Source organism: Salvelinus namaycush, chromosome 3 (genome assembly GCF_016432855.1).
Source record: "Salvelinus namaycush isolate Seneca chromosome 3, SaNama_1.0, whole genome shotgun sequence".
Classification (NCBI taxonomy): domain Eukaryota; kingdom Metazoa; phylum Chordata; class Actinopteri; order Salmoniformes; family Salmonidae; genus Salvelinus; species Salvelinus namaycush.
In genome coordinates this window covers 41,751,513-41,776,784 of record NC_052309.1, presented here as the reverse complement: position 1 = coordinate 41,776,784, position 25,272 = coordinate 41,751,513, and the positions used below count along the sequence as shown (strand labels likewise).

The window sequence follows — 25,272 nt, the reverse complement described above, 5'->3', positions numbered from 1 at the left end:
AAACTGTTTTGACATTTGAATAATAGTGAGAAAAACACAGAGGGATGCTTTATTCATCCTGCGTACGTATGCAGCTGTCTTTATTTACGCGACCACATCCCCTGTCCTTAGAGACCTGGTTGCGATACAGGAGCACTGTCTACACTCATCACACACAGGACAGATCACCTCACCTCGTTTTCATAATGCAAACAGGAGCTCGAATGTATAGAAATACAATCTATTGCACAATTATATTATTTATATGCCCAAAATACTCTGTTGGGGTCCATCACGGTGTATATTTTTTGTTGTTGTGTTTAACTCTGAATATATATTTTATTGAACAGACATGGCAGTGACAGGAGAGGTAGGAGAGATACACTCCTCTACGTACTTATTTGGACAATGAAGCTAAAACGTTTAATTTGGCTCTATACACCAATATTTTGGATTTTAGATCAAATGTTTTATATGAGGTGACAGTACAGAATGCCACCTTTAATTTGAGGGTATTTTCATTCATATCTGTTATACCGTTTAGAAATGAATGCACTTTATGTATCATGAATAATGATGAGTAAGAAAGTTAAACTATTCCTTTAGGTCATCAGACTGTCCAAACCTTAACACTGTAAAGGTCATCCCTTTTCCATGTCTCTTTTGAGAAAAAGATTGTATCTCAATTGGACAAACTTAAAGGGATAGTTCACCCAGATTACACAATTACATATTTGTGTCCTTACCCTGTAAGCAGTCTTTGGACAAGGAGAGACAGCAATCCATGCTTTGGTTCAGTTTACCTGGCTGCTGTCACCAAATGCCTACTTCAGCGTTTCTGTCCAAACACCAATGCAAGTCAATACAAAGTCAAAATTAGTAGGTTTTAAATTACCTGCACAAATCATCTTAAAGTAACTTAATTAAGCTACACAATCAAATTATATACCTTTTGGGATAATTTGGCCAAGAAATTCACTTTACTTTCAGCTTTACCCTTTAACTGTCTCTTCTTGAAAAATGTTACTTGATGTTTATTTTGGAAATAACAGAGCTCTACCAGGCGGTTGTGAAGTCAAAACAGAGTCATACCAGCAATGCCATATTAGAAGGGAAATTTGCATAGCAATTTTACTCATTTCAATGATATTACAAAAAATGGCTTTAGGTCTGCTTCAATGGCTTTTATATGTAAGCATACTTAAATGAGGACTGATGTCAATTATGGTAATTTTGTATGTTCAACATAAATATAAAATTACACTAACCACATTTCCATTCACAGTTTTTATGTGAGTCATACGTAATAAAAAAAAATCAAGTCAGTTGTGATTGAAACAGGAAGTTTTGGTACAGTTTTATAAATGCCGACAGATAATTAGTTCGTTCGACATGGTAGGATGTTTTTATGTCGGTAAAATGTACAGTATTATGCGAGAAATGGTGGTGGAAACGCCTTTATGCAGAAATATTGTTATAACAACCACCATATCGAAGTTAACTTGGAGTCCCACTACGACTCCGGAAACCATGCAGTTTTTTGGCTACAGATGAAATAAATTACGATAAACTTCACAGGGTGGGGAAAGTGCAGTGATCTTGATGCTCCTTTCCAATAAATATTGAGGGTCTAATTCTGGTGACATGATGATCGATGCTGGAATGCCGTTTGACATACAAAGCTCCTCACGTAGACTAGCCTATCCACACAGCCTACCCGCACTGTATCTGCAAACTGTTGGCTAGAGCACATCTGCCAAGACCATAGTAGGCACATTTGCTATTTAATGCAACAGTTTTTGTGACAAAACTATCGGTAGAGTTGAAAATGTGATGGAAACACATTGAACTTTAGATTTCTACTTGGTACATGAAAACTTAAGCAAAAAAATGGTGTGTGCACTACGTCATCACGCACTGATTTTTATCTGCAACAAGTCAGTTTGGTTGAAACTCATCACTTGTGAGAAAATTCACATTATGCGAGAAATGCTGATGGAAATGCTTTTATGCACAAATATTGATATAATAAGAATCATATCTAGGTAAATTTGGAGTCCCACGATGACATGTTGTGAGGTCCTCCCCCTTCAACTCATCAGGAAAGCATGCGGTTTATTAGGCTACAGATAAAATAAATCATGATGAACTTCACATGATGAACAAAAATAAAAACGCATTATGTAAAGTGTTGGTCCCATGTTTTATAAGCTGAAATAATAGATTCAAGACATTTTCCATACGCACAAAAATCTTATTTAAATTTGGTTACATCCCAATTAGTGAGCATTTCTCCTTTGCCAAAATAATCCACCTAACAGGTGTGGCATATCAAGAAGCTGATTAAACAGCGTAATCATTACACAGGTGCACCTTGTACTGGGGAAAATAAAAGGCCATTCTAAAATGTGCAGTTTTGTCACACAACACAATGCCACAGATGTCTCAAGGTTTGAGGGAGCGAGCAATTGGCATGCTGACTGCAGGAATGTCCACCAGAGCTGTTCCTAGAGAATTGAATGTTCATTTATTTACCATAAGCCGACCTCCAACGTCGTTTTAGAACATTTGGCAGTACGTCCAACCGGCCTCACAACCGCAGACCACGTGTAACCACACCAACCCAGGACTTCCACATCCTGCTTCTTCACCTGCGGGATTGTCTGAGACCAGCCACCCAGCTGATGAAACTGAGTTTGTACAACCAAATCATTTTTGCAGACAAACTGTCAGAAGCCATCTCTGGGAAGCTCATCTACGTGCTCGTTGTCCTCACCAGGGTCTTGACCTGACTGCAGTTCCGCGTCGTAACCAACTTCAGTGGGCAAATGCTCACCTTCGATGACAACTGACAAGTGTTCTTCACGGATGAATCCCGGTTTCAACTGTACCAGGCAGATGGCTGACAGCATGTATGGCGTTGTGTGGGCGAGCGGTTTGCTGATGTCAACGTTGTGAACAGAGTACCCCATGGTGGTGGTGGTTTTATGGTATGGGCTGGCACGGACAGCGAACACAATTGCATTTTATCGATGGCAATTTGAATGCACAGCGATACCGTGACGAGATCCTGAGGCCCATTGTCATGCCATTCATCCGCCGCCATCACCTCATATTTCAGCATGTTGCAAGGATCTGTACACAATTCATTGAAGCTGAAAATGTCCCAGGTCTTCCGTGGCCTGCATACTCACCAGACATGTCACCCATTGAGTTTGTTTGGGATGCTCTGGATCGACGTGTACGACAGCGTGTTGCAGTTCCCGCCTATATCCAGCAACTTCGCATAGCCATTGAAGAAGTGTGGGACAACATTCCACAGGAGATGTGTCGCGCTGCATGAGGCAAATGGTGATTACACCAGATACTGTTTTTCTAATACACACCCCTACCAACAGATGCATATCTGCATTCCCATAGATTAGGGGCTAATGACTTTATTTCAATTGATGGATTTTCTTATATGAACTCTAACTTAGTAAAATCGTAGAAATTGTTGCATGTTGCGTTTATATTTTTGTTTAGTGTATATATAGTCTGCGCCCTGAGTGCTGAGTGCACACTCGCTATAAAACTCATGAATGTGTTTTCCGTTGGTGTATAGTGCAATATTCTTACATTTCAAATTATCCAGGTTCTTCTACTATGTTTCCCACATGTTCAGAGTACAGTACATTCTGAGATAATATATGACAAAGCGCAGTTTTGTCTCAGGAAACTGGCAAAGTTCCATGTAGACAGGACCTTGATGACTCTCTTTTATAAATCTTATATAGAGTCGGTCTTAACATTTTATTTTATGTGATGGTACGGCAACTAGTTCTGAGCGATTAGTTCTTCTTGAGTTTGGTTCAGTTTCGGGTTTGATTATAAAAAAAGAATCACGGTTTTCAATTAATAAAAAAAATATATTAAATGCACTATGCAGGTTGAATGCTGCAGTGGTGGAAAAAGTGCCCAATTGTCATCTTTAAAAGAAAATTATTCAAGTGAATGTGAAAGTCACCCAATAAAACACTACTTAAGTAAAAGTCGAAAAGTATTTGGTTTTAAATGTAACTGCTAAAATATACTTAAGTATCAAAAGTCAAAGTTTGAATATTGTAAGTTTGTAATATTGTCATTTCAAATTCTTTATATTAAGCAAACCAGACAGCATAATTTTCTTGTTTTTTATTTAAGGATAGTCAGGGGCACACTCAAACATAATTTACAAATAAAGCATTTGTGTTTAGTGAGTCCGCCAGATTAGGAATGCAGTGAAGTAAAAGTAAAAATTGTCAAAAATATAAATAGTAAAGTACAGATACCCTAAAACAGGTATTCCCAACCAGGGGTACGCACAATGCTGTCCAGGGTACACCAAATAAAAATGTGATTCACATATTTTTTAAATATGAATCACATTTTAAAAAATAAATAATTTTTCAAATTTTCAAACAGTCCATTTATATTTTCCAACGGGGCTATACATTTGGATGAGGTTTTTTTCTCGCCTGAACAGCCTCGCTTAAACCATCTAGTGTTCAGTGAAATATCAACAGTTTCAAATACAGGTAGCCTAGTCAAATAATTAAAATCCAATCATATGAACCTTTACTCTCTCGCGGGAATTCCACTAACGGTCCGTATGTAGCCAAATGTAGCTGCTGCCCATGTTGGTATCTGTACTGATGGCACAAAAGCCATGACAGGGAACATAGTGGAATGGTAACGTGCATGCAAGCAGTTGCTCCAGATGCCAGTTGGGTACACTGCAGCATCCACCGAGAGGCTCTTGCTGCCAAGGGAATGCCTGACAGCTTGAAATACGTTTTGGACGCTACAGTGAAAATTGTTAACTTTGTTAAAGCAAGGCCCCTGAACTCTCGTGTATGCAATGATATTGGCAGCGACCATGTAACGCTTTTACAACATACAGAAGTGCACTGGTTATCAAGGGGCAAGGTATTGACAAGTATTTTTTAATTAAGAGACGAGCTTAAAGTTTTCTTTACTGACCATCTTTTTCACTTGTCTGACCGCTTGCATGATGACGAGTTTCTCACACGACTGGCCTATCTGGGGGATGTTTTTTCACCTGAATGATCTGATTCTAGGATTACAGGGACTCTCCGTAACTATATTCAATGTGCGGGACAAAATTGAGGCTATGATTAAGAAGTTGGCTCTCTTCTCTGTCTGCATTAACAAGGACAACACACAGGTCTTTCCATCATTGTATGATTTTTTTGTGTGCAAATGAACTCAAGCTTACGGACAATGTCAAATGTGATATAGCGAAGCACCTGAGTGAGTTGGGCAATTACGCAGCTCACCTGAGTGAGCTGCGCAATTACGCAGGTACTTTCCCGAAACGGATGACACAAGCAACTGTATTCCTTACCCCTTTCATGCCCTGCCTCCAGTCCACTTACCGATATCTGAACAAGAGAGCCTCATCGAAATTGCAACAAGTGAAAAGGAAATTCAAATTTTTATTTAATCAGAAGCCACTGTCAGATTTCTGGATTGGGCTGCGTTCAGAGTATCCTGCCTTGGCAAATCGTGCTGTTAAGACACTGATGCCCTTTGCAACCACGTACCTATATGAGAGTGGATTCTCGGTACTCACTAGCATGGAAACTAAATACAGGCACAGACTGTGTGTGGGAAATGATTTAAGACTGAGACTCTCTACAATACAACATTGCAGATTTATGTGCATCCTTTCAAGCACACCCTTCTCATTAACCTGTGGTGAGTTATTCACCATTTTCAAATAAGGTTTTATATGTAAGATGGTTAAATAATGAGCAAAATTATTGATAATTATTATTTGTTCCCTGGTCCTATAAGAGCTCTTTGTCACTTCCCACGAGCCGGGTTGTTACAAAAACTCACACTCATTCTTATGTTTAATAAATGTATAGTGTGTGTGTGGCATGCTTACAATGATGGCAAAAAAACAACATTTGAGGGTGCGCTGGCCCTGGTGCTAGAGGGGGTACGCAGCTAGCTGGAGGTTGAATGTTTGAAGGGGTACGGGACTATCAAAAGTTTGGCAACCACTGCTGTAGAGTATCTTCTGTTTCCTATAAGGTGTCAAAGTTATCTATTAAAGTGACTCTAGCAGAGCTGCAGTAGTCTTTTATCCAGATGTGTAATGCCAGCGTCTGCTGAATCCTTCACACCCGTGGCCCAACGATGGTACTGGACCTGAAATGATTGGCTGTTTTTTTTTGCCTATTAATGCTAAAATCAGTTCTTTAAAATCCATTTTCAAATATTCCAAGCTAGCCATCCTGAAGTCGTTTGACACCACATGGACTACCGCAGTGTCAGCTCCAGGCATCTGTCATAGAACAGTCGGAAGCAGCCTTGTGATGTCCTGTACCCATGCTCCTGGATAGCACAGGGTTTTTGCCTTGGGAACCACGCCCGCACATACCAGAAACAGCTTTGCCACTCTGGATCCAGAGGTTCCGGTGCCTTCTTCCTTGGGGGCTTCCCATTCAAGATCAGATCCGGAGGTACCAGTGTCTTCGTCCTCAGTTCTGTGTCCCTCTCTGGTGGCTTCTACCTCGGGTTCAGATCCTTGGAGCTCAGACTGTGAGGCTGTCTGAGAGACGGGCCCATTCAACATCACCAGCTGTCATCATAGGCAGCTCTATGGTGAGAAACATCTCGGTTTCCAAGGCAAAAACCCTGTGCTACCCAGGAGCACGGGTACAGGACATCACAAGGCAAAAGGTATGGGAAATAAGTCTGGCTGTCACGTGTGCTCCATTTCTGGCCTCTATGTTACCAGGCTGTTCGTTATGGCGCACACCTGTCACCATCGTTACGCGTACCTGCATGTCCAGACTCACCTGGACTCATCACCTCCTTGATTATTTGCCCTTTGTATGTCACTCCCTTTGGTTCCTTCCCCAGGCGTCATTGTTTCTGTTTCAGTTTCCTTTCTGTGCGTTGTTCGTATTTCTTGTTTTATTATTATTTTGTTATTTGTTATTAAATTATGCACTCCCTGAACTTGCATCCCGACTCCCAGCGCACATCGTTATAGAATGACGCCTCACCAAAGGAAAGCATCAGGGGGTGTTTATTTTTTATATTTTTTATTGTGTTGTAGCTGATGTCGGGCCCGGGTGTCTGAACCGGAGCTACCTGGGAGGCCTCAGGCAGGTTTGTGGGGTTCCCCTGCCTCTGCGGCCTCGACGGGCTGCCACGCCTCTGCGGCCTCGACGGGCTGCCACGCCTCTGCGGCCTCGACGGGCTGCCACGCCTCTGCGGCCTCGACAGGCTGCCACGCCTGAGCGGGCTCCCACGTCCCAGCGGGCTCGTCAGGTTTCAGCACCTCAGCGGAGGTGACCGGTCCGCTCCGGATCCTCGGGATCGTCCCTTTGGTTGGTGTCCTGCGGCTGGAGCCGAACGCGCCGCGGAGGGGGTACTGTCACGTATGCTCTCTCTCCGGCGCTCTAGGTGGTCATGCTCCCGCGTCTCAGCAGGACTGACAGGTTTCCCGCACCTCAGTAGAGGTGACCGGTCCACTCCTTAACCCTGGGATCATCATTTTGGTCGGTGTCCTGCGGCAGGAGCCGCGTATCGGGGAGGGGGTACTGTCACGTGTGCTCCCTCTACGGCCTCTAGGTCACCAGGCTGCTCGTTATGGCGCACACCGGTCACCATCGTAACACACACCTGCGCATCATCAGACTCAACTGGACTCATCAACTCCTTGATTACCTGCGCTTATATGTCACTCCCTTTGGTTCCTTCCTCAGACATCATTGTTTCTGTTTAATTTTCCTGTCTGTGTGTTGTTCGTGTTTCTTATTTTGTTCATTTGTTTATTAAATTATGCACTCCCTGAACTTGCTTCCCGACTCCCAGTGCACATCGTTATACTGGCAGCCCAACTGATTGGCAAACGTACTGCACATTAAGAAATCATGTGACAAAACTAAATAAAAATAAACTATACTATGAAAAAGATAAATGATATAAAGAATGATAGTAAAAAGCTTTGAGGCACCTTAAATTAAAAAAACAACTCGGCTCCATCATTCATTGAATCAGACGGCTCATTCATCACAAAGCCCACTGATATTGCCAACTACTTTAAAACTTCTACTTGGTACTCATCCCGGATCCGGGAGCACCCTCATCAGTAAAAAAGCTGACTAGCATAGCCTAGCATAGGGTCACAAGTAAATACTAGCATCTAAATATCATGAAATCACAAGTCCAAGACACCAGATGAAAGATACACATCTTGTGAATCCAGCCATCATTTCTGATTTTTAAAATGTTTTAAAATGTTTTAAAATGTTTTATAGCATATGTTTTGTTAGAAAAATTTGCATATTTCAGGTATAAATCATAGTTTTACATTGCAGCCACCATCACAACTCTCACCAAAGCAGCTAGAATAACTACAGAAACCAACATGAAATACCTAAATACTCATCATAAAACATTTATGAAAAATACACGGTGTACAGCAAATTAAAGACAAACATCTTGTGAATCCAGCCAATATTTCAGATTTTTTAAGTGTTTTACAGCGAAAACACAATATAGCATTATATTAGCTTACTACAATAGCCTACCACACAGCCCCATTCATTCAACATAACTTTAGCGATAGCGAATAAACCAGCAAAAGATATTAATTTTTTCACTAACCTTCTCAAACTTCTTCAGATGACAGTCCTATAACATCATATTACACAATACATATATGGTTTGTTCGAAAATGTGCATATTTAGCGGCACAAATCGTGGTTATACATTGTGAATAGTAGCCAAACAGCAAACAAAATGTCGGGAGAAATCTTGGGAGAGGCACCTAATCTAATCAATAACTAATCATAAACTTGACTAACAAAATACAGGTTGGACAGCAAATTAAAGATACATTAGTTCTTAATGCAACGGCTGTGTTAGATTTTTAAAATTAACGTTACTACGACATACAGCGTACGTTAAAGCGAGACCGCGCCGAAATTAATGGCGGAATAATAGTTTAACTTTTTCGACAGAAATTACGAATTAACATCATAAATAGTTCTTACTATTTGATGAGCTTCCATCAGAATCTTGTACAAGTTGTCATTTGTCCAGAATAATCGTTGCTCGGTTGTAGAATGTCGTCTTCAACTGTGGAATTAGCAGCAAACTTTAGCCATGTGGTGCAGACGTGTCCAAATCCCCAGAACGCAGCACAAAGAAAATCCCGAAAATCGCAATATACTGATATAAACTGATATAACTCGGTTTAAAATAACTACATTATGATGTTTTTAACACGTATATCGAATAAAATCAGAGCCGGATATATCTAACGCCTATAACAACAGCTTTTCAGAACGCAATCCTGAGGTCTGTCTCGCGTCATGACAAACGTTGAAAAGACTGCACCCCCGGTTCCAAGAGCTCTTGTTCGGCCTCAGATCTACCTAGACACCCCATTCCAATTCTCACTGCTTACTGACATCTAGGGGAAGGCGTATGCAGTGCATGTAGACCCATAGATTACATGCAAATTAATAAACTGACCCTGGAACAGAGCCCCCGATTTCAGATTTCTCACTTCCTGACAGGAAGTTTGCTGCAAAATGAGTTCTGTTTTACTCACAGATATAATTCAAACGGTTTTAGAAACTAGAGCGTGTTTTCTATCCAATAGTAATAATAATATGCATATTGTACGAGCAAGAATTGAGTACGAGGCAGTTTAATTTGGGAACGATTTTTTACAAAGTCGAAATGGCGCCCCCCTATTGAGAAAATTACTTTTCATTGGCATTATAAGCAAACTTAGGGATGACATGCCAGCAACAAATGCTGACACTACACATCCAAGCATATTGGACCAAATTATGAAAGACAAGAATTGTACTTTTGAATTCCGTAAAGTCAGTGTGGAAGAGGTGCATTTTTTGTTGTTGTCTATCAACAATGACAAGCCACCGGGGTCTGACAATATGGATGGAAAATGACTGAGGATAATAGCAGATGATACTGCCACTCTTATTAGCCACTCCTTCAATTTTAGCCTACTAGTAAGGGTGTGCCCTCAGGCATGGAGGGAAGCTAAAATCATTCCGCTACCCAAGAATAGTAAAGTCCCCTTTACTGGCTCAAATAGCCGACCAATCAGCCTGTTACCAACCTTTAGTAAACTTCTGGAAAAATTGGTGTTTGACCAGATACAATGCTATTTCACGATAAACAAATTGACAACAGACTTTCAGCAGGCTTATAGGGAAGGACACTCAACAAGCACAACAATTAAATGACTGATGATTGTCTGAGAGAAATTGATGATAAGATTATTGTGGGGGCTGTCTTGTTAGACTTCAGTGCAGCTTTTGACATTATCGATCATAGTCTGCTGCTTGAAAAACGTATGTGTTATGGCTTTACACCCCCTGCTATAATGTGGATAAAGAGTTACTTGTCTAACAGAACAGAGGGTGTTCTTTAACAGGTGCATGTTTATCAATAATAATTGAGCCTCTCATTCTCCTTATTTGCTCTCCTCAACACATTACAGAAATAGATTAACTGTATTGGAAGCTCTGGGGACAGGTCGTCTGGATACTGGACAGCCAATAAATTGGCAGATGCAAACAGATTATTATATTTACAACAGTTCTTAAGGGCTTGAACAAAAAAAAAAAGCAGTTTGCGACATCGTTCATACTGGTGAACTGGCATTTGAGTTGTATGGTTACAATATCAACAGTCCCTTATCTATGGTATATCTTGGCATGCATCTATGAAGACTAAGTTAAAAAATTGTGTGCAGCGCAATGGACATATAATACACAATGTCTCAGGAAAAACTGTCTGGGTTGGCAATACTCAGTATAGAAAACAGTTGGACTTGCAGGCTGTTGTGTAGAAGAAAGAAAAAGAGACAATAATAGACAGAGATACTTTTTTTGAAGAAAGATAAACAGAGACACAGACACAGAGAGAGTAGCAGCAAGGAGGACTTCAGGAGACCAGGGGAGTCTCTCAAGTTGGATTGAATTTGATTTGATTTACCTTGTACAGCATATTACAGCCCATTTGTGTAGGCTATTAGCCAGACAAAACCCACTCAACAATAAGTAGTCGCTGAATTTATCTTCAATCCGACTACTTTTGTCTTCATTGTTAGGCAACTTCATGTGTAATTTTTCATAAAAGTTTATAAATAGCAGCTAAATAGTAATTAAATACGGTAGGCTGTATAATTATAGATAGTGGGCAACACTGCATAATGAAACAATCCCTAGTAAGCTATTGTTTTGATGGTGGGGGGAGGGGGGTCCAGAGAAACTGAGTTACGCTAGTGCAAGGGGCAACTGTTGGGAAACTGTTTACATTTGAGTTTACATTTGAGTAATAAACTCAGCAAAAAAAAAGAAACGTCCCTTTTTCAAGACCCTGTTTCAAGCCCTTTTTCAAGATAATTCGTAAAAATCCCAAAACTTCACAGATCTTCATTGTAAATGGTTTAAACACTGTTTCCCATGCTTGTTCAACGAACCATAAACAATTAATGAACATGCACCTGTGGAACGGTCGTTAAGACACTAACAGCTTAAACACGGTAGGCAATTAAGGTCACAGTTATGAAAACTTAGGACACTAACGAGGCCTTTCTACTGACTCTGAAAAACACCAAAAGAAAGATGCCTGCTCATCTGCGTGAACATGCCTTAGGCATGCTGCAAGGAGGCATGAGGACTGCAGATGTGGTCAGGGCAATAAATTGCAATGTCCGTACTATGAGACGCCTAAGACAGCGCTACTGGGAGACAGGACGGACAGCTGATCGTCCTCGCAGTGGCAGACCACGTGTAACAACACCTGCACAGGATCAGTACATCCGAACATCACACCTGCGGGACAGGTACAGGATGGCAACAACAACTGCCTGAGTTACACTAGGAATGCACAATCCCTCCATCAGTGCTCAGAGTGTCCACAATAGGCTGAGAGAGGTTGGACAGAGGGCTTGTAGGCTGGACAGAGGGCTTGTAGGCCTGTTGTAAGGCAGGTCCTCACCAGACATCACCGGCAACAACGTCGCCTATGCACACAAACCCACCGTCACTGGACCAGACAGGACTGGCAAAAAGTGCTCTTCACTGACGAGTCGTGGTTTTGTCTCACCAGGGGTGATGGTCGGATCCGCGTTTATCGTTGAAGGAATGAGAGTTACACCGAGGCCTATACTCTGGAGCGGGATCAATTTGGAGGTGGACATGACTTTGAGACGTGGCTGTTTCTAGGGGAATTTGTATTTAGCTGAGCCTGCTAGCTACATTTCGTTAGCTAACTAGCAATTGCTGTGAAGTCACTGAAATTATTTGAAATAGTGATTGAGGTAGCTATACTTTACTGACTTTATTGTCTCCATGGGGAACTTTTGTTGCAGTGTCATGTACACGTTTTAAGTGACATTTTAAATACAAAACAAATTGACAATACAACTTTCATAACAGTTACATAGCAATAAAAAGAGACTAGACTACTGGCCTTACTGGGTTGATAGGAACATTAGCCTGAGCTATTTAGGAGGGATATCAGACCTAGCACAAATGATTGTCTAGTTCTGTTTTTCCTGCCGAGGGGTGCCCTATACCTGCACCCAGAGGGGAGTAGTTTAAAGTCCAGGTACAGGGGGTGGCTTGGGTCTAAAATGATTTTGTGAGCCTTGAAGAGGGCCCTGACCTTAAAGATCTCATCTAGGCCTGTCTGTTTGACTCCAAGTACTTTGCTTGCATATTTCTCTGGCTGACAGTGGCATTACCAAACCAACAAACAATACAAAAAGTTGAAATACTCTCAATGAAAAAATTGTAAAACAGAGTCAGTGTGCTACAGTCAACATTAAAAGATCCCAGCTTTTTGAGAAAGTACAGTCTCTGTTGATCCTTTTTGTAGATCAGGTCTGTACATTTACTGTACAAATAATTCTGTATTGTGAAAGAAGTCCTCTTTTCACCCCTCCTAAATGTGACCTTTCCTTTAAAGGTGCTTTAGGCGAAGTGTCAGAGTTGTGAACAAATGGAGCTAATAGCTAGACAAAGAGTACAATAAAGACAGTTGTTCTCTAAGGGGCCTCCCCCACGGTGTTTTGTTTTTTATCGTTCACCTCCCTCCAAAAAATGTGTCTGTTTCTGCGGAACAACACATTTATTGGCGCGATCCGATCCCAGGAACGGAAACTACTTTACATGACAAGAAAGAAGTCTGGAACACAAACAATGGTGGCTGTCTTGAAATATGGCAACAGGGTCTCACCTTTGGCTCTGTGTGCTTTTCTCCCCCTGCCTTATTTACGTAAGCAAGGTTGTGCTCCCTGCTCTCTCGAGGCGTTGCAGGAAGCCCAAACCTGAGGTAGAATCAAGGGTAAACACACAGCATTAGACCCCCAGTGTGATCCTTATCGGAGATCCCCGAGCTGAGAGCACCATGCACTCAGCTTGCCACTTCCCCCTCCTGTGGAGACATGCTGACCTATGGAACTCATTGGCATCCTCACTGAAGTCAGCCAACGTGGAACTACTACTTGGTTGTATTCATTAGGGCACACCGTAACAAAATATTTTACAATGGAAAACAAAATTGATTGTTTCTTAGTTTCATGTTTTATTGTCACATGTACACGTCTTTCTTGCAAGCTCTTTCCCAACAATGCAGAAATCAATATCAGTAGTACTGTAAAAAAAAAGTGAAGTAGAACAAAGACACACGAGAAACAGAAAGAAGAAGAACACAAGAAATGTAAGCTATATGCAGGGTCAGTTCCAGGGTCAGTGCCAATACCATATTTACAATGTGCAGGGATGCTGGAGCGGTAGATATGTACAGTATAGGGGTAAAGTAACTAGGCGTCAGGAGATATATGATAAACAGAGTAGCAGCAATGTATATGACGATTGTATGTGAGTGTGTGTTCTTGTGTGTAGAGTCAGTATGAATGTGTGTGCGTGTTATATGTGTGTGAGCAAATTAAGTGTGTGTGTGTGTGTGTGTGTGTGTGTGTGTGTGTGTGTTGAGTGTATGTGTGTTGGAGTGTCAGTGTGAGAGTGTAGTCCTGTGAGTGTGCATAGAGTCAGTGCAAAAGTAAAAAATAAAATAGAAGGGTCAATGCAGATAGTCTGTGTAGCCATTTTAGTAGCTATTTATCAGTCGTATGGCTTGGGGATAGAAGCTCTTCAGGAGCCTGCTGGTGTCATACTTGTTGCTTGCTGTACGGAAGCAGAGTACAGTCAATGGTGTGGGTGGCTGGAGTCAAACCATTTTCTGGGCCTTTCTTTCACACTGCCTGATATAGAGGTCCTGGATGGCAGGGAGCTGGGCCCAGTGATGTACTGGGCTGTCCACACCACCCTCTGTAGCCATACAAAGCAGTGATGTGGCCAGTAAAGATGCTCTCAATGGTGCAGCTGTAGAACTGTGTGTGTGGACCATTTTAAGTCCTTAGTGATTTGGACACAAGGAACTTGACAGCTCGACCCACTCCACTGCAGCCCGACGATCAGCTCCTTGTTCTTACTGACGTTGAGGGAGAGGTTGTTTTCCTGACACCATACTGCCAGGTCACTGACTTCCTCCCTGTTCGCTGTCTCATGGTTACTGGCGATCAGGCCTATCACCTCCATGTCGTCAGCAAACTTGATGATGATGTTGGAGTCATGCGCTGCCACGCAGTCATGGGTGAACAGGGAGTACCGGAGGGGAGGCTTTGAGAATGCGCCCTGGAATAACGTCCGGTCCCGCGGCCTTGAGAGTATTGACCTGATTAAAATCTTTACTCGGGTCGGCCTCGGAGTCCCCTGGGTCGCCAAGGGCCCTCATGCACGGCTCATTGTTATTTTTGTCGAAGCACGCATTGAGTTTGTCTGGTAGAGAGGCATCGTTGGACAGATCATGGCTGGGTATTCCCTTTTAATCTGTAATTGACAGTCAGATATAGTCCCCTCCTTGTTTCAGTTTGCTGTCTTCAGTTTGGTGCTTATTGAATACCGTCGGGACTCATTATCAGATTTTATTGTTGTTGTCAAAATGTAGGCTACATGTATTGTTGTGGTTTATCGATAAAGCCCACTATTGTGAGTCAACATGATTATTGTTGAACATGCAGTACATCAAGACAGTCCCTAATCATAGGATAGGATAGGACACGAATGGATAGGATAAGCAAGGAAAGTATAGGGTGTAGAATAGGATATGAAAGGATAGGATGGGATAAGAAAAGAAAGGATATGATAGGGTTTAGGATAGGATATGAAAGGATAGGATGGGATAAGAAAAGAAAGGATATGATAGGGTTTAGGATAGTATAGGAAAGGATAGGATGGGATAAGAAAAGAAAGGATATGATAGGGTTTAGGATAGGATATGAAAGGATAGGATGGGATAAGAAAAGAAAGGATATGATAGGGTTTAGGATAGGATATGAAAGGATAGGATGGGATAAGAAAAGAAAGGATATGATAGGGTTTAGGATAGGATATGAAAGGATAGGATGGGATAAGAAAAGAAAGGATATGATAGGGTTTAGGATAGGATATGAAAGGATAGGATGGGATAAGAAAAGAAAGGATATGATAGGGTTTAGGATAGTATATGAAAGGATAGGATGGGATAAGAAAAGAAAGGATATGATAGGGTTTAGGATAGTATAGGAAAGGACAGCGTAGAACAGTAAAACATTTTTATTGTCCCTGAGGGGGAAAATTGTCTTGGACTCAAGCAAACAAACAAATACAGCAGCACAGGTGTCCAGGTTGCTAACAGGCAGAAGAGGGTACATCGTACAACATGAACATTTGGCTAATTAACTGTGGAAGGGTGTTTTTACGGAATAACATTCGTTGCTAAATGAGTGCCAAACATGTGGAAGGGACATCATGCAATCCCTGGAGAGATATGGACAATCATGCCTTGGGACAAAATTGATTTCTCTGTGATGCCTGTCACCTCTGCGTGAACCCCCTTCCATCTTTCATCATTAGGGAGTTGTGGTTTGACCTTGTTAACATGACATCCGCCCCAGTCCCCACACGGCCCTGCCGCCTCGTCCCTGAGGTAACCTCGTCCCAAATGGCACCGGAACAGCCATTTTGGGGGCGCATACTCTGATTCCACACAACCTCAAAGCTCTTCCACAGTTTACAATGAGACCACAAGACCTTTGAGACGGGTGCCTACTCATCTTCTTCTTTTGTCTCTGAAACTGGAAGGTATTCCCCTTTCTGTGTTTTTTCTCCCTCTCTCCCTCGTTCCTTTTTTCATCTCTGTCTTCCTCCATGTCCCTCTTAACTAAGAATGCTAAGATGTATTGATGAGAATATTTGTTAATCCAGCGAGGGACTGCATGCATTGCTGAATGCTTACACCAGTCTGGCTTGTATTGATATTACAAACACAGCTCATTGTCGCTACCCAGAGGCTAGAAGAGGCAGAGTACAGCATTGAAGGCTAGGATGCTAAATCAATTATTTCCAAAGTTGTTTGCAGTGTGATATACCTAAAATCTATTTTTAAAATCATTTTTATGACCCTCCAAATGAACAGAATTATGTTTCTCTTTTCTTGTCACTTAAAGCCACAAATCCACATGATTTCCTGCTGATCAATTACGATAGCCTAAATGTAACTGGTGTGAAATGGCTAGCTAGTTACCGGTGCGAGCTAGTAGCGTTTCAATTGGTGACGTCACTCACTCTGACACCTTGAAGTAGTTGTTTCCCTTGCTCTGAAAGTGCCTTTGCTTTTGTGGAGCCATAGGTAACAATGCTTCAGGCAGATTGGCCGCACCAATGTGTCGGAGGAAACATTGTTCGACTTATGCCCGAAGTCAGCTTGAAGGTGCCCGGCCCGCCACAAGGAGTTGCTAGAGGGTGATGAGCCAAGGAAAGCCTCCTGGTCAAACCCTCCCCTAATCCCAGATGGTGCTGGGCCAATTGTGTGCCGCCCTATGGGGCTACACAGCCGGCTGAGTAGTGGCGCCTTAGCACTGCAATGCAGTACCTTAGACTGCTACACCTCTCGGGAGGCCCACATAGATGGATTTTTTAAAGAATAAACATTGTAAATGTCTCATTAAATCAGTACAAGTTAGGCCTATCTCAGAGTCAGTCAAGAGTAGCCAAGTAGTTCAGTTCTCTCTATTGGCCTTCGCAGGAATTTTTCTCACATTCTTGAACACTGTGTAAACGTCTACAATCAACATTTTCAGACAACATGACACAGATGACAGGTCACACAACAGATAGAGCCATTTACACCACAAGCTATAGATCTGATATCACAATATGAAGGTCCACCATGCCCATACAATCTTATTCATTTGGATCTAAAAGGGGAAATGTATCCTATATCAGCACTCATACTCTAAGAAGCTTTGTGAATACAGGCCCAGATATGATGGGACAGCCAGTCAGAGGGTACTTGGTTCTCTGGCAGTAGAAAGTAAAAGCAACACACTGCTACCATCTGCTGGCAGCTGTGAAGCACTACAGGCTTGGGCACCTGCTGGTTAGAGGAAGGCCCTGTTGGAATACATCATTCCTTCCATCTTTCGCCCTTCCTTGAAGTAATCACTGATCTGACATAAGTGGCTTATCACCAATCTAACATCAAGATTTCCACTACATTAATTCCACCAATTCACATAAGCTCAAGGGAGAAAGGGAGGAAGGAAGGATGCATGTTATGAGTATTTGAACAAGGCCCATACCTGAATAGGAAAGGATCCCAATCTTCCTATTGGTTGCTCTAGCACCAATATCACCAAACATATGGGTTAGTATATGCTGACAGACCATGTGCTGATAGACCATGCTGCATTTTGACATGGTTTACTTCCCAAAATGGTACCATATTCCCTATAGTTCACTACTTTTGACTAGAGCCTGGCATAGGGTCAGCCACGGTGCAGCACCGCTGGATGGACAGCAATTTAGGTATAAGTGCCTTGCTCAAGGGCACAATGGCATTGGTTTGTACCTGGGATCAGATACCACAACCTGGCCTCAAGGCAATTCGTAGGATTTGGGATGTACATTTGTATCCCTTCATTTAGTATAATATGTTACCTTACGTTATGAATGGAATAGTGGTGGTAAAATATTATACAAATACTTGTTAGCCGATCCATCGTACAATATCATACTTTTGTTTCTGTATTAAGTAAAGATGCAGTCCGGGATTTTAAGCACTTATCAATTCTTGTATGAATTGGAATTAGTAACGTATCATAAAAATTGCAAAAAAAATGTGCAGGAGGTAACATACGAAATGGATAACGTGGTACATAATTGTGCACAATTTTCTATGACCCGTTTTGACTCGTGAGCACTACTTTCAAAACTACTGGCTGTAATTATACAAAATCACTGGAGCATCACTTTTTAGAAACCAGAGCATTAATGCATTTGTAATTTAACATAACATATCATACTAAATGGAGGGATACAAATTTACACAACATATCCTATGTTTGTTTAACGTGGTCAGGCTGGACGTCAGCACCCCTACCGCTATCAGTTCAATTCCCTTTTTTTTTTTTACCGGCCCTTGGCTAGAACCAGCAACGTTCCGGCTGCTGTTGCCACCCTCCTTATTAACATAATACTTGTCCACATACAATATGACATACAGACATATTCCCATCCTGTGTCTTTGGTAGATTTGAGGGAGGGCACTTGAGTGATCACTGCGCATTACAAGACACTAATCAGTAACCTAAGGTATAAACAACTGTAGAGTTACCAAATTACAGTAACTTTCCCAAAACCTTGGTTGGAGGAATTTTGCAACTCTTTGACTGGGAGAGGGTTAACTGTTAGATCCTATCCTACTCTGGGACAGCTGAACATGCCCCACTGCACCCCCACTCAGCCCCCTAAATCACAACAATAAATACTGAATATTTAGCCTACTCAGCCAGTGCATGAGTGCACAAATTAAAATATCAAAATTGCTCTTACATAGGCAGCTTGACTCTTATAATCGTGTACTTACACATTGTTCCATAGTCTACTCACAACTGTGATAGGCTTGATGGTATAACACATAACATATGTTTTCTTTATATGATTTAGATGTGAAAACATTCGAATCTCCTCACTGTTCAATTATACACTGTAAAACTATTGTTTAATATCAGGCTATAGGCTACACATAAGGTTTAGTTCTGATTTGATCTGCAGCTACACAGTTGTAACTAGCCTAGTTCAAGTCTACAATGCTGTCTGTCCAATTAATAACTAAACCTTTTTGGAATAATTTATTCACATGAATCTTCATATCATAAGAAAATTAACCAGGCTACCGATTTCATTCGATTTTGACGTATATTGGTCTTTCTGTAGCCTACAAGAATCCCAATTTGTGTCCCAGCTCTGGAGTGCTGTCTTTGGATGAGAGAAAAGTGTAAACATTGATGGGTGAATTGGAAAGCGTGGCGGGGTGTGTTGTTTGTTTATCTATCTAAATACGGATTTAGGCTATAGCTAACCACTACTGTGTATAAGAAATATTGAAAATGCGTCAGTGATTTAAACACAGACTTTCCATCTTCCGTTTTGGGTAGGTTTATTTTACGCTCGACTTTACGCTCGTGGGTGCGTTTTCGGTCGGTGGATGTGTCAGTCAGCGTCTCTGACGCGAGAAGTGGCGCATCGCAGCCATCAGGACTATCGGGTTATGAACAATTCGGTGTTTTTCCATGCAAGATACCCTCTGTTTTCCCGCGGATTAATGCAATCGTCGTCGGTTGCATGCTGGAAAGCGATGGGGAATTGATAGATAAAACAGTAGCCTATTGATTAACGGAGAAGCTCCTCCCAAAGCCGTATATTTGTTTTATATGCCGAAATGAGGCAGGGGGCGGAAAGTCGCCGCAGAAACATGGGTTTTGGCCAAACATCACAGTTTCAGTCCATGATTGACGTTAAGTCGTGGGTTTGCGTTGCTTTTGGTGCAAAATTACCGAATTGAGCGAATTTTGCCAGAGAAATGCAGCTTGCTTGAAGACACCCCAGATATCGGTTGGCTGCTGCTGCCATGACAGGTAGAGGTCTCCTCTCGACCACGGCTTCGCCGGTTGGAGAATAAACAGGTTGATTGGGACGTGGTCGCAGCTGCGGAACTGCCAATGTCGGATGTTATTATTAGTGGAGCCTGATCCTGTAAATATAAGCGCAAACATACAGTAATTCGGGAAAAACTCAGGGAAAATGTCTTCTCGTTCTGCATTACCGTCTGGAAACGACAGGGGCACGGACCATGTAAGTGCAATAATTATCCCCATAATTTGAGTGTCTATGCAGAAATTATACAGCCTATGTAGAGTATAGAAATATGGTTCATAACATGGGGCTTTGCAATCACCATATTTTATTGTAATGCATAGGCCTAATTATTATATGGTGTGCATTTTGATTGTTAAAAAAAGGAGCCTGGGTTTGAGAGTGGGTGGAAATTTAGCATAGCAGATTATGTCAAAATGGGCCGTATCCTTGAACGTCTAAACAGCAAAAGAGCTGATGGCTGTAGGCAAACAACCCGGGATGAATCCATCCACATACGGTAACACTCCGTGGATATGCGCAGAACCGTCACCTCTTATTATAGCTGTATAGATAGTGATGTCACTTATTGCCCATGTATTCCCCTTGTGTGGTGAAACCTCGTTATGACTGGCATACTGTCGCACCTACAACCATTCGGAATAATAAAAACGAGAAAAAGTCTTTAAGATAACTGTTTTCGATTATTGCATTCAATGTTGTGCAAAATGCTATCCATTGCTGGGTATAGCGGCGTACTATCCAGAGCTATGGGTGTAGCAGCGGAGCGCCATCTGCTAGGCTACAGCTTCCACTGTAAGCCAGTAGCAGTAGGGCCTGCACAAGCAACAATGGATATGTACAGGGTGTGTGTGTGTGTGTGTGTGTGTGTGTGTGTGTGTGTGTGTGTGTGTGTGTGTGTGTGTGTGTGTGTGTGTGTATATACAGTATTTTTGTATCTCCATCTATCTATGAAGGCCTAGATCTAACCTATCTAATATGCATAGCCTAATATGCACTTTGGGGGTTCCTCTTTAGATATGATTCCATAAATAGTGATTTCTCTGCTGAAATGATGTGTGTTTATCGAGGACCTGTCTGATGAAGCAATCTGTTATTATTCCCAGGCCCAAATCTTTGTGTGGAGACCATGACCGCATTACAAATGGCACCCTATTCACCATATAGTGCACTACTTTTGACCAGAGCCCAATGGGCTTCTTCACTATATATACTGAACAAAAATATAAATGCAATATGCAACAATTTCAATGATTTTACTAAATTACAGTTCACATAAGGAAATAAGTCAATTGAAATACATACATTAGGCACTAATCTATGGATTTCACATGACTGAGCAGGGACACAGCCATGGGTGGGCCTGGCTCCAAGTGGGTGGGCCTATGCCCTTCCAGGCCCACCCATGGCTGCACCCCTGCTGAGAATGAGTTTTTCCTCACAAAAGGGCTTTATTACAGACAGAAATACTCCTCAGTTTCATCAGTTGTATGGTTGGCTGGTCTCAGACAATCCCTCAGCTGAAGAAGCCGGATGTGGAGGTCCTGGGCTGGCGTGGTTACACGTGATCTGTGTAGTGAGGCCGGTTGGACGTACTGCCAAATTCTCTAAAATGATGCTGGAGGTGGCTTATGGTAGAGAAATTAACATTACATTCTCTGGCAACAGCTCTGGTGGACATTCCTGCAGTCAGCATGCCACGCTCACTCAAAATTTGAGACATCTGTGGCATTGTGCTTTGTTACAAAACTGCACATTTTAGAGTGGCCTTTTATTGTCCCCAGCACAAGGTGCACCTGTGTAATGATCATGCTGTTTAACCAGCTACTTGATATGCCACACCTGCCAGGTGGATGGATTATCTTGGCAAAGGAGAAATGCTCATTTACAGGGATGTAAAAAAAAATGTGTGTACAACATTTGAGAGAGAGAAGCTTTTTATGCAAATGGAAAACTTATGAGATCTTTTATTTCAGCTCATGAAACATGGGACCAACACTTTACATGTTGCGTTTATATTTTTGTTCAGTATTCAAAAGTAGTGCACTTTATAGGGAATATTGTGCCAGTTGGGGCACACTCCATATCCCCTCTTCCTCTACTCTCACCAATCACCACCCCTCTGATGTTCCTTCATCTCAGTCCAGTTGGGAATGGTGAGGCAGGGGAATTATACAACCCCCCCCCACCCCCAAATCATTGTAGAATAATAGTAAAGACATCAAAACTATGAAATAACACATATGGAATCAAGTAATAACCAAAAAAGTGTTAAAGCAAATCAAAATAGATTTTATATGTTATATTCTTCAAAGTAGCCACCCTTTGCCTTGATGACAACCAGCAACACCTGGAATGCTTTTCCAACAGTCTGGAAGGAGTTCCCACATATACTGAGCACTTGTTGGCTGATTTTCCTTCACTCTGCGGTCCAACTCATCCCAAACCATCGGGTTGAGAGAATGTCAAGAGTGTGCAAAGGTGTCATCAAGGCAAAGTGTGGCTACTTTGAAGAATCTGAAATATAAAATATAACACTTTTTTTGGTTACTACATGATTTCACATGTGTTATTTCATAGTTTTGATCTCTTCACTATTATTCTACAATGTAGAAAATAGTAAAAATAAAGAAAAACCCTTGAATGAGTAGGTGTGTCCAAACTTTTGACTGGTACCGTACATCATAGACATTTTAAATATAACAAAACTATTTTGAAAAAAGTATCTTTATTAACCTCTACAGGATCTGTGGGGTATGGTTGAGCTAACATAGGCTAATGCAATAAGTATGAGGTTGTAAGTAACGACAACATTTCCCAAGACATAGACATATCTGATATTGGCAGAAAGCTTACATTCTTGTTAATCTAACCGCATTGTCCAATTTACAGTAGCTATTACTGTGAAAGAATACCATGCTATTGTTTGAGGAGAGTGCACAGTTATGAACTTGAATATGTATTAATAAACCAATTAGGCACATTTTGGCAGTTTTGAACAGAAATGCAATGGTTCATTGGATCAAGTAAAACATTGCACATACATTGCTGCCATCTAGTGGCCAAAATCTAAATTGCTCCTGGGCTGGAATAATACATTATGGCCTTTCTCTTGCATTTCAAAGATGATGGTACAAAGAAAACACATGTTTTTTCTTTGTATTATCTTTTACCCGATCTAATATGTTATTCTCCTACATTTATTTCACATTTCCACAAACTTCAAAGTGTTTCCTTTCAAATGGTATCAAGAATATTAATATCCTTGCTTCAGGTCTTGAGCTACAGGCAGTTAGATTTGTTTATGTAATTTTAGGCAATATTTTTAATTTTTACAAGGGGTGGATCCTTAAGGTTTAATTATGAAATTATGAAATATATTAATAACTTTCCACCCATGAGGCCACTAGAGGGCGATTTGGTGAGTTGACTGCAGGGAAGAACGACGGTGGGCCAAGCTAGGGTTGGACGGTGAACTGTGTACCAATAGTAAACCTCATGGTAACACTTTACTTAAAGTATCCCATTATAATGCTTGTCATGAGCATGTATGACCCCTTTATAATGTCTTAGAATCATCTCGTAATGATCCTGATTCAACAACAGCCAGTTTGAGTCAAGTTCACATTCATAGTCATCTCAACATAGCTTAGACTAGAGAGTTTTTAGGCATTAAAGGTGGGAATGTACAAATGTATAAATATACAGTGTACCCCTTGACTTTTTCCACATTTTGTTACGTTACAGCTGTATTCCAAAATTGATTAAATAAAACACATCCTCAGCAATTTACACACAATACCCCATAATGACAAAGTGAAAACAGGTATTTTGACATTTTAGCAAATGTATTAAAAAAACAATAACAGAAATACCTTTACTTAAGTATTCAGACCCTTTGCTATGAGACTTGAAATTAAACTGATGTGCATCCTGTTTCCATTGATCATCCTTGAGATGTTTCTACAACTTGATTGGAATTCTCCTGTGGTAAATTAAATTAATTGGACATGATTTGGAAAGGCACACACCTGTCTGCATAAGGTCCCACAGTTGACAGTGCATGTCAGAGCAAAAACCAAGCCATGTGGTCGAAGGAATTGTCCGTAGAGCACGAAGACAGGATTGTGTCGAGGCAACGACGTGGGGAAGGCTACCAAAACATTTCTGCAGCATTGAAAGAACACAGTGGCCTCCATCATTCTTAAATGGAAGAAGTTTGGAAACACCAAGACTCTTTCTAGAGCTGTTCATCCGGCCAAGCTGAGCAGTTGGGGGAGAAGAGCCCAATGGTCACTCAGATAGAGCTCTAGAGTTCCTCTGTGGAGATGGGAGAACCTTCCAGAAGGACAACCATCTCTGCAGCACTCCATCAATCAAGCCTTTATGGTAGAGTGGCCAGACGGAAGCCACTCCTCAGTAAAAGGCACATGACAGCCCACTTGGAGTTTGCTAAAAGGCACCTAAAGACTCTCAGACCATGAGAAACAAGATTGTCTGGTCTGATGAAACCAATATTGAACTCTTTGGCCTGTATGCCAAGCGTCACGCCTGGAGGAAACCTGCCACCATCCCTACGTTGAAGCATGGGGATGGCAGAATCATGCTGTGGGGATGTTTTTCAGAGGCAGGGACTGGGAGACTAGTCAGGACCGAGGAAAAGATGAACGGAACGAAGTACAGGGAGATCCTTGATGAAAACCTGCTCCAGAGCTCTCAGGACCTCAGACTGGGGCAAAGGTTCACCTTCCAACAGGAGAACAACCCCAAGCACACAGCCAAGACAATGCAGGAGTGGCTTCGGGACAAGTCTCTGAATGTTCTTGATTGGCCCAGCCAGAGCCCGGACATAAACCTGATCGAACATCTCTGGAGAGACCTGAAATTAGCTGTGCAGCAACACTCCCCATCCAACCTGACAGAGCTTGAGAAGAATGGGAGAAACTCCCCAAATACAGGTATGGCAAGCTTGTTGCATCATCCCCAAGAAGACTCAAGGCTGTAATCGCTGCCACAGGTGCTTCAACAAAGTACTGAGTAAAGGGTTTGAATACTTATGTAGATGTCATATTTCAGATTTGTTTTGTTTATAAATTTGCTAAAATGTCCAAAAACCTGTTTTTGGTTTGTCATTATAAGGCTGTAACCTAACAAAATGTGGAAAAAGTCAAGGAGTCTGAATACTTTCCGAAGGCATTAA

The 25,272-nt window shown here is 41.6% G+C and overlaps 1 protein-coding gene across 1 annotated transcript in view; it reads left to right on the top strand.

Annotated features, from left to right (window-relative positions):
* The first annotated feature begins 20,219 nt into the window (after nt 1–20,219).
* The window catches only part of LOC120044361 (MAP/microtubule affinity-regulating kinase 4-like), a 49,832-nt gene continuing 44,779 nt past the window's right edge, over nt 20,220–25,272 (top strand). The window contains exon 1 of the mRNA XM_038988985.1: nt 20,220–20,270. Coding sequence (XP_038844913.1) covers nt 20,220–20,270 — 51 coding nt within the window. The remainder of the gene's footprint in view (nt 20,271–25,272) is intronic.